This window comes from Macrobrachium rosenbergii, chromosome 58, assembly GCF_040412425.1.
Source record: "Macrobrachium rosenbergii isolate ZJJX-2024 chromosome 58, ASM4041242v1, whole genome shotgun sequence".
NCBI lineage: Eukaryota > Metazoa > Arthropoda > Malacostraca > Decapoda > Palaemonidae > Macrobrachium > Macrobrachium rosenbergii.
Genome location: NC_089798.1, coordinates 16,127,889 through 16,142,055, shown reverse-complemented (window position 1 = coordinate 16,142,055; position 14,167 = coordinate 16,127,889). Strand labels below are relative to the sequence as shown.

At 36.6% G+C, this 14,167-nt stretch overlaps 1 protein-coding gene across 28 annotated transcripts in view; it reads left to right on the top strand.

Moving 5' to 3' along the window:
• Positions 1 to 14,167, top strand: part of LOC136837145 (1-phosphatidylinositol 4,5-bisphosphate phosphodiesterase delta-4-like) — a 377,469-nt gene that overhangs the window by 62,343 nt on the left and 300,959 nt on the right. For 5 of the 28 annotated variants that reach the window (XM_067101769.1, XM_067101775.1, XM_067101770.1 and 2 more), the window contains exon 2: positions 6,271 to 6,697. The exons of 12 other annotated variants lie outside the window; for them this stretch is intronic. In XM_067101769.1, the coding sequence (XP_066957870.1) occupies positions 6,382 to 6,697 (316 nt within the window). In that variant the 5' untranslated portion in view covers positions 6,271 to 6,381. Of the gene's footprint in view, positions 1 to 41; positions 456 to 4,517; positions 4,570 to 4,793; positions 4,855 to 6,252; positions 6,698 to 14,167 lie in introns of those variants that run through there. 11 more of the 28 variants (XM_067101773.1, XM_067101766.1, XM_067101757.1 and 8 more) reach the window with 7 other exon arrangements.

Genomic DNA, 14,167 nt, shown 5'->3' with positions numbered 1-14,167 from the left:
GCGATAAGATTGCGGTCTTAGCAGACGCGCTTTCGGCCAATAGAGGCGCAGGTATATGCTACTAGAATGCAGCCAAGTTCATTTCATCTTGAAACTCGACATACAGTTACTTAGTGTTAACGCAAGCTTTCATCAACATTGTTCTCTCGCAAGAAATATAGGTATGAAAAATAGCGAGCAGGGTGAAATGATTCAGCCACGGAAGAAATGAAAGTGCTTTTTTATAGTAAAAGGAAAAGTAAATAATGGTAAAGGGCGTGGAATTATATAATGCCAAAAGGCAACCCGGTGCTTTCCATGTTACGAGCCAACTGTGTACGGTTTTTATTTAGCTCGGTGGACGGACACGGCATTGGGAAAAGCCATAAATTGTCACACTTGTCAGACCATGATGCAGAATATGATGACGGAAGAAACAGATCGGAACGTCATTGTCCCCAGACCTCATGTTATTTGTAAGCTTTCTGGACATCTTGTAATACACTGTATTTTGTATTTCTTTATTAGCTGCACGCATGTAGGACTATATCAAAAGTAAATTTCTTAACAAATTAACCATGCTTCCAAAGAATTCATCGCCTTTAGCCGAAGTATTAAATGCCATCAACACTAGTAACGCAGCTAACTGCAGTCCTAGTTTTGGCTAGCTCACTGTGCTACAATTGATTTAGAATATGTAAGAGAAGAATTAAACATCTGCTTTCTTGACTGCGAAGTCATGAAAAAAAATCATTTATCTCCAAGTCACCTCTAAGACTTAGGGGAAAAAATCATGATTTTGGAGATTGTTGTTTAACTGGAACCATTTCGGTGTCGAATGCTCTCTTTTCTGAGAACATTTTTATCTACACCAACATATATATATATATATATATATATATATATATATATATATATATATATATATATATATATATATATATATATATATATATATATATACACATATATACATACATACATACATACATACATACATACATACATACATACATACATACATATAGATATATGTATGTGTGTAAACGGTATATATATATATATAATGTATTTATATATACATACACACACACTATATATACAGTAATGTGCGTTCATTTGCGCACTTGTGAAGGTATGTTATTTTATTACATACCTGTTATCAAACCTGTGGCAGAATTGAAATAATTTTGCAATAGTATCATAGTTACATCAAATACATTACGTACTATACTTGCTCATGTTCAGTGTTTCTTGGGTGTTATAAATGAATGTAAAAATGAGGTAAATGTATAGACGATCTTTTGTCGCTCCCAAATTATAAAGGAAAACAGTTGCTGTTATCATAAATGGGACTGATTACTGGTAAAGTGACTTCATTAAATATTAAATGCATACCTGAAGCATAACCCGCGACGATTTGTTTAAATTGCAATAAGGTATGTCATTAAAAAGGAAGTCTATCGTGCTACAAAAAATAAGTAGGACTCCATTTTTGGCCAGTTAAATACATATAAAACAAAAACCATTGGCTAACTTGATATTATCATTTTAACGTTTTATTTTTCGTTTCTTTGCTTTTTGAGTACGGCGATAACGTAAAGGTTATCGCCTTCAACTTTACACAGACCAACTGAAGAAATAGATCGCTAAGCGAGCTCTAGATAGGGTATCAAAAGTGTTTCACTTTTTCCATCATATTTTGGAGCACAACAGCCAGCATTTATATACGGTAATTTATCGCAGTTTAGCATGATGGAAACATTCTATATATCTCTAATGCGTGTTCTTAAGCAATTTTTTTTTTACGAAAATCATAAATATCTTTGTCCTCACAGTTTAAATTTGTCGTTTTGGCCAAATATTTTTGTTTTTCATTTTGCTCTTTGAATATAACGTAATAAAGTAAACTATTATGCTTGACATTGGGACCGACATGAGCACCCCCGAATGGAAGCTTAACTTGCATACTGTAGGCCTGTAAGAGAAATATATCGCAAAGCTCTAAAGAAGTTTGCTTGCAAGAGATGGTCATGATGTTACACACCAGTAATGATTTATGGACGTCAATTTGTTTTGATGTATGGTCGTTTTTGTATGCTCAAACAACGTGGCTGTAATAATATATATATATATATATATATATATATATATATATATATATATATACAATATATATATATATACAATAATATATATATATATATATATATATATATATATATATATATATATATGTATATATACAACTAACAAAACGCTGCCTTGTGTAACTGGTAAAGATAATGATGATCATAATTCAAATGATGAGGGTCTCTAAACGTCATAGTGTTACAAGCAGTCATGCATCACCCACAGTATAAAGGCGCACGGGAGCAACGAGGAAAACTTGTAGGCGGAAAATCGTGGAAGATACTCATTATCGTGCTGTGTTGCGAATCGAACTTTATTGTGGATTCGTCTTTCATGCTGAACGCCGACATGAACTGCTGTGATGTCTTTCATTCATGAAAGCATTCAGGCCACACGACTTTGAATATTGATCATGATCCCGGCGAATTGGTGATGATTTGGTGTCTGTAAGTAACGTTTCCACGATTCCATTTTCAGAAACCTGCTCTTGTGGGTCCTGAGAGAATTTTTTGCCGAAGGTGCAGTGCTCCACCGACTGTACCTCAGTTCGTTCTTGTACTGTATTACTGTATTTCCCACCTCGAACACTGACCGCCTCCTTTCGCCGGTCTTTGGTGGACTTGACCTTCCCCGAAGACGACCTTGTCCGAGTGGTGCGTGAAACTGCGCCGAGCCGTTACATCATGAAAAAAAAGTGATTTCCGAACAGGTTTTCTCTTGGATTTTATAAAGTTAAACAGGGTTGAAGTAACGCTGCATTGCTGTAGTTTAATCTGAATAGTTTATAACATTCCTTTCTTTTTTGTTTTGTTATCCTTTTGCATTTATGCATTAAAGCGGATGCTTGTGCCTTGATACGTGTCCCTTCGCTCCGAAGAACGATGCAGAGAGCAAATTAAGAGGTTCGGTCCCCAGATGAGACATGCTATTCTTTGTCACCATCACACGCAAGACGACCGTATGGTTTCGATGGAACGATTCTAATTTCTGTTGACATTATATTGTAGCTGGATGAGTGAACGTGGACTTGTACCTATGAATCTTAGTTCTTTTGTAATACTAGTTATTGGCGCTATTTTTATACCTTCCAGCTGTTAGTATTCTGTGATTCTGCAAACGATGCAGCACCATGACGTGACTCAGTGGCTCGAGTTAATCATCCACGCAATCAGCACGCGCGCATAGCCTATATATATATATATATATATATATATATATATATATATATATATATATATATATATATATATATATATATATATATATATATATATATATATATATATATATATATATAACTGTTTGTGTGAGATGGAGTGATTTAACAGCATTTTAGGTCTGTTTTGGACATTCTCTCTCTCTCTCTGTCTCTCTCTTGTATCCAAGCTTTTCCATCTCCTAGGTTGTTCTTTGTCGTATGAAGCGTTGGTGTTTAAGTAATAAGATTAGTAGTGTACCTGTGTCGTCAGAAACGACGGCAAAATAAGAATTGGCCTTGGTGATGTCATGTCAAGTGGCGGCCCAGTCCTCGGCCAAGGTACATTACCTTCATTATTCTCACTTATTTGGAAGCCGGTGGAGAGAGAGAGAGAGAGAGAGAGAGAGAGAGAGAGAGAGAGAGAGAGAGAGAGAGAGAGACAGGTCTTGGGGTGCGAATCTACTAAATCTAAACACGATTTTCATTATCCGAAGCCTGTCTTTGTGACATAGAGAAAAAATGTAGCCTATGCATATACACATGGTCTTCTATGTAGGAGGGTTACATATAAACTTTCGTTTTCTTAAGCTCTTACTTTTAGTTTTTTGTCAAAGAAAACTATTGAGATGGCTATTTGTCTTTCCGTCCGCACTTTTTCTGTCCGCCCTCAGATCTTAAAAACTATTGAGGCTAGAGGGCTGCAAATTGGTATGTTGATCATCCACCCTCCAATCATCAAACATACCAAATTGCAGCCCTCTAGCCTCAGTAGCTTTGATTTTATTTAAGGTTAAAGTTAGCCGTGATCGTCCGTCTAGAACCGCTATAGGTGCCAACAACACAAGCCATCACTGGGCCGTGGCTGAGCGTTTCGCGCAGCATTATACACTGTACAGAACACTCGATTGCGCCGAAAAAACTTCGGCGCATTCTTTATTTGTTTTATCAGTTTTTAGTAGTTAATGAAAATAGCTTATACTTTTTCCATTCCTTTTATACAAAGGGGTTTTGAAGGTATGGTGATGGTGACTTCTCTTGGGCTTTTGGAGTTTCCATTTTTTTTTTATTTCTGTATCAGTTCAAAGCAGGGATCCTCTCTGCGCCAAACTTCTTATATGATGTCATAGCTCCTCATGAAATGAACACCTCTTCCATCCTGAAAGAAGCTATTTCAGAGTAAAAGAAATTGAATTTAAATCTCTTTCAGAAGCAAGCAACGCGAAAGCAGTCATACAACTGAGTTCGCGTAAATATAACGGGTTAAGTTCGAAAAACTATCGTCAGTTATCTTATTAGTTACAAATTCCTGTGAAAACGGCTGATTACGAGAAGTGGCCACCTTAAGACCTTAAGCACTCTTGATAAAAAGTAGTGGTAGTTGCTGCTGCTGCTGTAGTTGTTGTTGTTGTTGTTGTTGTTTGTGTTCTTTTCGCTCGTGGTGTGGGTCCTCGCAGAGGAAGTTGGCATCATGCGCGACTACATTTGGCCTGTGGACGTCCTCCTTGTGAGTGCCAGTGGCTTGGCTTCGTCCGTCCCTTCAACTGGTGCGTTTCCGTGTCGCCTTCAGACTACAGGAAAGAATTCTGAATTGTTTTGACGGTGTGTGGTGTGGTGGAGTGAGCTGTTTTGCCGTGCTTTCAAACCCCGTCATGACTCCTCGTTATCTTGGATAGAGTGCATTGACAGCAGGAATGCTCTGCTGCTCTTCTCGCGAAAAGGAGGAGGTATTTAAAGGTCCCGGTGCGGAGATGGAGATCGTAGTGGAGAAGTGATGATAGTGTATCAGATGGAAATAAAAAAAAAAACAGAAATTAATTACTAGTGTGATAGCAATTTAATCTTATAATAATGATGTCATTTTTTTTATCCAGACCTGTTGCATCTGATAAAATTTTTGTTGTTCCGCACCTATTATAAATTTTATTATTTTTTAATGAGAAACGTTCTTGACGTGTATACCGTATGTATTTATAGAGAGCACGAGCTGGTCGTAATCCAAATTTTGAGAGAGGTTTTCACTTGAGTCATATTTCATCAGATGACGCGAAAGAATATTTCTTGAGTTTATCTTTAATATTTTCAATGCAAAAACATGAATGGCATCGCTCTTAAGTGTAGTCTGGAGGGAATTTGTTTATGACGTAGCCTAAGACTAAGGTGTCAAACACGTTGATGATATATTCTCACGCAAACTTGATGAAGATATCCATTAATTGATTAGTTGGGTTAATAACGTACATGAGAGTGACAACAACTGTGATCGAGATAGGCAGCAGTGTCATTGACACTCACTCAGGTGTCTCCTCACGAGAGTCGCCCTGAAAACCTAATCACGAGACAAACCTGACTTTTGGATGTAGACCCTTAGCAGTCATGTGAGTCCTTCCGCAGCTGTCTGAGTTCAAGCGGGTAGTCCACGTTTTAGTGTTCAAAGAAGACGAGGATTAATGACAAATGTAAGCTTGCGGCATGAATTTGTGCTTGCACGCACGAGCATGCAAACACATTAACATTCTTCTCTTCTTGATCGGAGTACAAATGTATTCAGTATGACTAGCGCACACTTTTTCAATCTGTATCACGTCACCACCATCATGCATATAGGGTGCAATTGCACAGAGAAAAAAATAGTTCTCAGAACACATAGAGGGATTTTTTCTGATTTAATTAATAAGGTGTATTGGAAACTTACAATAACCCTGGTTTGTTGGAACGACGTAAATTAGCCTGTAGATTGCATAGGATTTGAAGATTAGTTTAAAGTCACTTCTCCCTTTTTATTTATGTTAAGAGGGTTTGTTCTTGAATGGGTAACCGTTTTCAAATGCTATGTTGCGGAAAATGTAGGACTACAACCTTGATAAAATATTTTCTTTCTCTATGTTCATCATTAATTACATGTCTCGTATGTTATTGAATCCTGGAAAATGTAAATTATGAAGCAGTTCTCATGTGTAAAGGTAATTGTTGTGGACGAAACCCAGGCACACTAAAGTAGCGTTGCAGAAGGAATCCGTAATGCCCCAAAAAGGCCATCGGCTGTAGTGAAAGGTGCGACTACCGCCAGAACTATGGAAGGTAATGACTCGGGCAGTGGGGAGACTGACCCGGTGGGTTTACACATAGAGGGTCAGATCATCCCCAGTCACTCGCCCTGCGACAATTCTGTGAACCGCACGGATGAACGTCCGGTCGAAATGGATGACAATAAGACTGACTCCCACCACAAGGACGTCCCGCAAGCAGCTGATTCTAAACAAGACGAGAAGGCAGCAACAACAGAACCATCCGATGGCAGTGAAAAGAAGGACGATGCGCCCGAGGGCCCCATAGCTCCAGTGTCCATTCAGCCCAGATTTGCCAACTTTCTGGAGACCACCGGCAAGAGTAAGTCCCTTCTTTAGGACCTCCATTTAAGGCACATTTTGACTTTCATGTGTTACTCATTGTTCCTCGTAATGATTAAGATTTGTGTTTGTGCGTGCGTGTGCAAGAGAGACTAGAGTCCTTGCTTTCATGATCACGGTGATTTTCATTTTGAAACAGATTCACATACATAGACTGTGCTCGAGAAAAAATGACATTATGTTAAGATTATAATTTCTGGACTACGATTAGGCCTACAAATAAATATTTCCTATGCAACAGTGACTATTCAGTCCGTAAAATTTCAAGTTTATTTAATCGCGTATTTAAACCTTTATGGGGATGAATATTTTTACCGTTTTTCTCATCCCAAGCTATCGAATAATTTAATTGTAATTTAGATAATTATATGGACCGGAAAACAGTGAGTGATGGGCGGGGCGTTTTGGCTGCATTCCAGTGTTTTGCATCTGACGTCACTATAATAGAGTTGCCAGTTTGTTCCAAATATCGGCATTTCAGTCTTGCTCTCGCAGGCTTAAGTATATAAATGCTCAAATTGATGTGCTATTTAAACCAGACCTCGATATCACGTACTTGCTTAGCATTTATGGCTCGGTTCTAAAGAGCTGCTCGTCTGTAACCCCCGTCAGGGACGCATTCCCAGTGAGATGGTTTTACTGAAGTAGGATGAGTTGTCATCAAGGACCATAGAGGAAGTGACTCCTGAGTCTTGATCGAAAATTATGCGGTGCAATTCCAAAGTGATCGACGTGTCCGTGCATTTCTTGTCTTCTCCGGTTGTTGTATTAGTTGAGGCAGTCGTGAATATTTTCCTACTACCTGTTGGCACTTTTCATTCTGTCTGTGATCAGTTGCTAAGGAGATATGGCCATACCAAATAGTGGACATAATATTTTGTTTAGGGATTTCATTACGATTTGCTTGAGTTTCTTTCTAGTTCAGTTGATGCCACACATTTTCAAGAACTAAAATAACATATTAGATAAAAAACAAATATATTATAAAAAATGGGTCATACCTATAGTGGGCTAATATTAATATTTCATATATATATATATATATAATATATATATAAAATATATATATTATATATATATATATATATATATCTAACAATTATATATACATATATATATATATGTATAAAACGATCCCACATACATATATATATATATTATATATATATATATATATAATATATATATATATATAATATATATATATATATATATATATATATATATATATTATATATATAATATATATAATATATATATATATAATATATATATATATATATATATATATATATAATATATATATATATATATATCTAACAATTATATATACATATATGTATATATGTATAAAAGCGATCCCACAGAAAAATAACAGGCAAAAAACCCAGTGCCAAGCGCTCTCACGTTTATTCACGCATCGTCGGGAGGGCTCAAAATCAGTGTCCCGACGATGCCTAAATAAAACGTAAGAGCGCTTGGCTGTGAGCTTTTTTTCTGTGGGATGGCTTATATATATAATTTACTTTTGTCACCACACAGCTTTAACATTTTATGTGGAATGGCGCCATATCGACATGTCCAGGTGACCAGTTTGGTGTCAAAGTGGGTCTGAGATGTGGGTGGTTACATTTTCATGTTAATTTAATGCCTATGAATGAAGGGACTTGGGAAGTTGGAATATGGTCATTTATTTTAAGCGCGTGGTTACGAGATAAGGCAAGTGAATAGGAATGGAGCGTACAATTGCTGTTGCATGTAGATAAGAAAGTACTGATTGTGACTAGTAAAGAAAAACTGCAGACTCTAGTGAAAGTGAAAATCTGAAAATGTTTGCAAGAGAAGATGGTTCAGAGTAGATCCGAGTAAGAGCAAGGCTGCGAAGGCATATACTGTAGAAACCAGAAGGTGGTATAGATAGTGGGAGAATAGAAGTTGTTGGTTTGTATGTGTGTTTTGGGAATGAATGTAGCAAATGATGTTAGGATGAGAGGAAAAGAGAGTCCAGGCCAAAAGGTAAGGAAGATGTGTGCCAAAGACTTGGATGAGATTGGGAGTGTTTATGAAAGCCAGGGTAGGGATGTGTGAAGGGATTGTTGAGCCAACTCTCCCCTAAGAATGTAAAGTCGTGATGTTGAATGAGAAGGAAAAACGGTTAAAACTGTTGAGATGAACTGTTTGTATTGTGTTAGTGGTGCAGTAAGAGTTGAAAGGGTGAGGAATTCAAGGACAGGGAGAACCGATGAAAAGATTAATGTAGGTGAGAAGATGGATAAGATTGTTTTGAGATGGGCATAATGTGGGAAGTCTAGAAGGTGGGAGGTTAGTGAAAAGTGTATAATTCAGAAGTGTGAGGAGGAAGGAAGAGATGAAGACTCTTTCTGAACTGGTGTGGAAGTGTAGGACAGACAGGCCTTCAATATTGTAGAAGTGCAAGTTTGTGTGAAAGACAAGCGAAAGGAGCAATGCGGTAATGAAGTGTCTTCTGTGCAGGTGTATGAAGCAGCTAATGTTTGGAAGTTATTTATATATATATATATATATATATATATATATATATATATATATATATATATATATATATATATATATATATATATATATATATATATATATATATATAATTATATATATAATATAAAACTGCTTGGTTCTTGCACTCGGTAGTGATTAAATATTTATTAGTGTTCTCATTACGAAGATTAAAAACTGAATAGACCTACGGTAGCCCAAACATCGTGCACACTTGCGCGGGGGAAGCGGGGTGACGTGCAGTCGTGGAGGAAAATGATTAAAGGCCTTCAATGCAGGTGCAGGTGAACCGAGATCAATATTTACATCTCACGCATCTCTGCAGGGGCCGTAGAATGAGTGGAACTATTCCTCAAGAAAACCGCAAATGTGTAGGAGTCGGGGAAAACAACACTAGTGAAGGAGTTCCAGAGCCTGACATTGAAAGGAAGGAGACAGTTACTCAACCACCCAGTCTAGGACTCCTGACTGACTCCTGACGTTACAAGGCGGCCTGCGAGGAGGAGCGGCTTTCCCACTATTGAATAAGACTAAAGTTCATCGAAGATGAAACCACGTTCACTCAATCATTGCATTTCCTTTTAAAAGCGAAATTCGAATGATCGCAGGTGCAGCCTAATAACATCATTTCTCTTACTTTTCCTTGAATGAAGAGCATGAAATGGAAGCAAAGGTACTGTATTATGAATGATTCCAGTAGCTCTTCGGTTTCGTCCTTTTTCCAGAAAATCATTATTTCCTGTTACATATTGTTAGCAGTATGCTGATACTTAACCTATTCCGAAGGAAATCACATATATTACCAAACTGATTTTATAAATTTCCAGTCAAGTTGCATTTAAACCCTGCTCGTTGCTGAAATCGAGACTTTCCTTTTTCGGAAGATTGAAGTCTTTTGTCATTTCTCGAGCCATTTCTATATTTTTTTACAAGATCGGTTGCAGTTCCCAACTGGCCCTAGATCTTACTAAAGGTTTACTTCTTCAAAGAAAACTTTATTTTTTTTTTTATTTTACTTGACATACTGACATAATTTATCTGCTTCACTTCACACTTTAAAGTGCCTCTTGTTATGCATTGTGATGTGTCATAGTGTTGCTTTATCCTTGTTTAACTCTTCCTCCTCCTCCTCCTCCTCCTCCTCCTCCTCCTCCTCCTGATGATTGGTTTCATAGGATGGCCTTTAATCCAAATTGCTCATACACTAGTCATACTTCAGGTTTGCTTTAGTACCTTGACTGCATGCTAACCTCTACTCTTTAGCCACATGGTACTGTATATTATGCTTCACATATAGTGAAATGGAGTCATTGGAATCCAGAGACAACCTATGTGAGCATTCTAGTCTGTTGCACCCGCTGCCTTCCAGGTGTTTCCAGACCCTTTTATTCTCTAGGCTGAGCCTTACTATTGTCATGACAAGGCTGTTTTTGTATTTTCTCTCAGTATGCAAACCCGATTTAGATATTCCAGTTCCATGAAGATCGTTTTGAATATTTGATACTAGTTATTTCATTATTTCATTCATTGACCTTGCAATAAAACTTACCCTCGGTAAGATGCAAATTGTGAATGGATGTATCCATTAGTATGCTCGTTCAAAATTAGTACCCTTTTTTTTTAACCATTTAACGAAGCATTTTTTATGAAAAGTAATATGGGGACCGTATCTCGTCTAAATCCCCAGCTAAAAACTCATACTAAGGTGTTTGTTAAGCGATGTGATGCATTTGTATTTTTCTGCAGCGTTGACAACGGCCGCACGTCAAGTCCAGGTTTTCAGTGTTCTTCCAGTATCATATTATAGTGGACACACGTAAAGAACACACATATATATATATATATATATATATATATATATATATATATATATATATATATATATATATATATATATATATATATATGAGGTGTTTTTGTACCATATTTCATTCTTGCCTCGAGAGGGGTGGGGTAGATGCCAGAAGGATACAGCACTCCTCATGAATCGAGTGAGGTTTGACGTACTGCTGCTGACCCCTTGTGTAGATATACGAAGCGACTGACATTGTGGAAATATCCTGTGCCGGAAGTTCATCCACAATTTTGCAGGAAAAGTATGAATGTACCAGTCACTTTTCTGGTACTTTTTCCATGGAGCTATCCCCTGTAGAGGATAAGACCTAACGTTAATAAAGGATATATATTATATATATATATATATATATATATATATATATATATATATATATATATATACATATATATATATATATATATATATATATATATATATATATATATATATATATATATATATATATATATATCTATCTATTATATATATATATATATATTTATATATATATATTATATATATTTATATATATAAATACATACATACATATATATATATATTATATATATTTATATATATAAATACATACATACATATATTTATATATATAAATATATATATATATATATATATATATATATATATATATATATATATATATATATATATATATATATATATATATCAGGTGAAGAAATAACTTACTAGTTTACGTCCTGACCGGTGGCTTAAAAATCCAGTCCAAAGCAGTCAGGTCCTGCACCCGGTATGTTATTTCTTCACCTACGTCTTTGAATGATAAGTAATTTACGTGTCAGAGTGATCATATATATAATTACACACACGCGTATATATATATATATATATATATATATATATATATATATATATATATATATATATATATATATATATATATATATATATATTATGAGTGTCCACAAAAGCGGGCAGACACTCCCCCAGACGGATGGCGCAATGAACCTGAAATAAGAATGAGCGGGCTCTAGTTTCCCACCGTACGAAAATATACTTTTCTGAAAACCTTTACCTACTTCTCCTATTGGGAAGGGTTCACGGATGGGTTTTGGACATAACGCCTTCCAATCTCATTCGTTGTACTAACATATACAATTAGAAGTATCTCTGTCTTGGAATGTGTCAACATAAGTTCGTACATACAAATTTTTTTGTGGTAAGAATCTTTTATCGTGCAAGTATTTAAAGTGTTTATATTTCTGTGTGTGTATCCTTAGTATGCATGATCGTTAGCATCCCTTTGCAGATATTGTGTAATATATATATATACAGCAATGAGGAGGCGGACATAAAGACTTGTTAAAAAGGGGTCAATTTACTCCCCTTTTTGACCCATTTTTAATAAGTCCTTATGTCCGCCTTCTCATTGATGTATATCTGGCTGTGGCCACCGCTGTTTAGGCGTATATATGTGTGTATATATATATATAGATTTATAATGTATGTATATATGTTTGTATATGTAAACGCATTCATATGTGTGTTCGCGTGCGTGTGTGTGCGTCCACGTATGTGTTTGTATTAATATTGGTTCGTGCTTAAATGTGTAATTAAAGTGTGTATGTTAAGATGATATGAAGCGAAGAGGTAAAGACGGAGTGAATAGTCAGTATCTAGTATATTTACGCTAAAAAACCAAAGAAAAAGAGTAACTTATTACTTTGTTACAGAAACACTACCGGATAAATTTTCCGCATTACAATTATGTCAGCTTCTTTTGTCTAAGTTCTCAGTTGTGTCACAACAAGGCGGTGTCGCTCGCTCTTCCGCTGACAACAGCTCGAAGTGTTTCATCTGAGGAAAGTGAAAGGAACAGGATCGAGATCGAAGCAGTTGGATCTCGACACCAATTTCCGGTTCGTTCCGTTGGGATTGTGAAATTTGTCTCTTGTCGCGTAGCTGTTTCAATACAAGTCGCGAGCTTCCCGAAAGACTAGTCACTAATGTAAGGAAAACATCTGGTTCCATGCTCTTATCATTTTTCTGGTTGGGAGCGAGTTTCCAGCACCATTTGTGTTTAGGTGTGTGTTGCCTGGGACAACGCGTTCAACGGAACGGGCTTGATAATACACGTGCTACGTGGCAATACCTGTATGGATGATAGCGGCAGATAAATGCCAGTTCTTGTTGGTATGTTACCCACACTCAGATACTAGACTCGCAGTTCAGCCATCCTCTCTATATTTACATCTAAAAAGAGAGAAAAAATAACTGGCCATGAGTCGCAAGTCTCTTACCAGCGAAACATTTCATGGAACCATCGCAAGAACGAAAATACATGCGGGAAAAAACGCTGAAGGTATTGTTAGGAGCTGCTCCAGGAGGAAGAGCCCGTGCTGGCATAAGACCGACTCAGTCAGTATCAACAACAACAATAATGTGGACCAAAGACATTTCGGAAAGCTCATGAAGTTATTTATAGGCAACACAAAGACTGGAACAGTCCTAAATCTTGCAACTGAACTCTATATGGAAAATGCCAATAGAAAGAAATGAGGTGCCTCTTTTAAACAGAAAATACATCTGAACACTCACAAGTTAGACTTCTGTCTAGGGAACTTTACAGGCACTGAGATCCTGCTTAATTGTCCATAATTTCTTAGGAAAGCTAAGCATTTCCGCTGTGAGCTTCTGAATATAGGCTACTGTGGTAACTTAAAAATGTTATGTTATTTGTAAGTTTTGTGTCAGCTTACATTCGTGTAGCCTGCAAATGACGTTTGCATTGTTGTTCATTTCGCAGAAAGGAAAGTTCATAAAAAGGTTACTCTTGATTTCTGGCAGGAGAGTAATGTACCACAGAGAAATACTGAATACAGGCGCATCACACATACACACAGATGGGGTAACCTTCCTTTTGTCAGCAAGTAAAAATGGTCTGAGGATTCTGTCCCAGTGTCCTGTCCATAGGATTCTCAACTCATATGCTAACCAGACTTACCATTGTTTGACTTCACCAAGCCAACGGCCAATGTTACAGAGAACTTATCACTGCCTTTGACAGATAAGGATATACGATAGATTCGTGTTGGTGTTTGGACT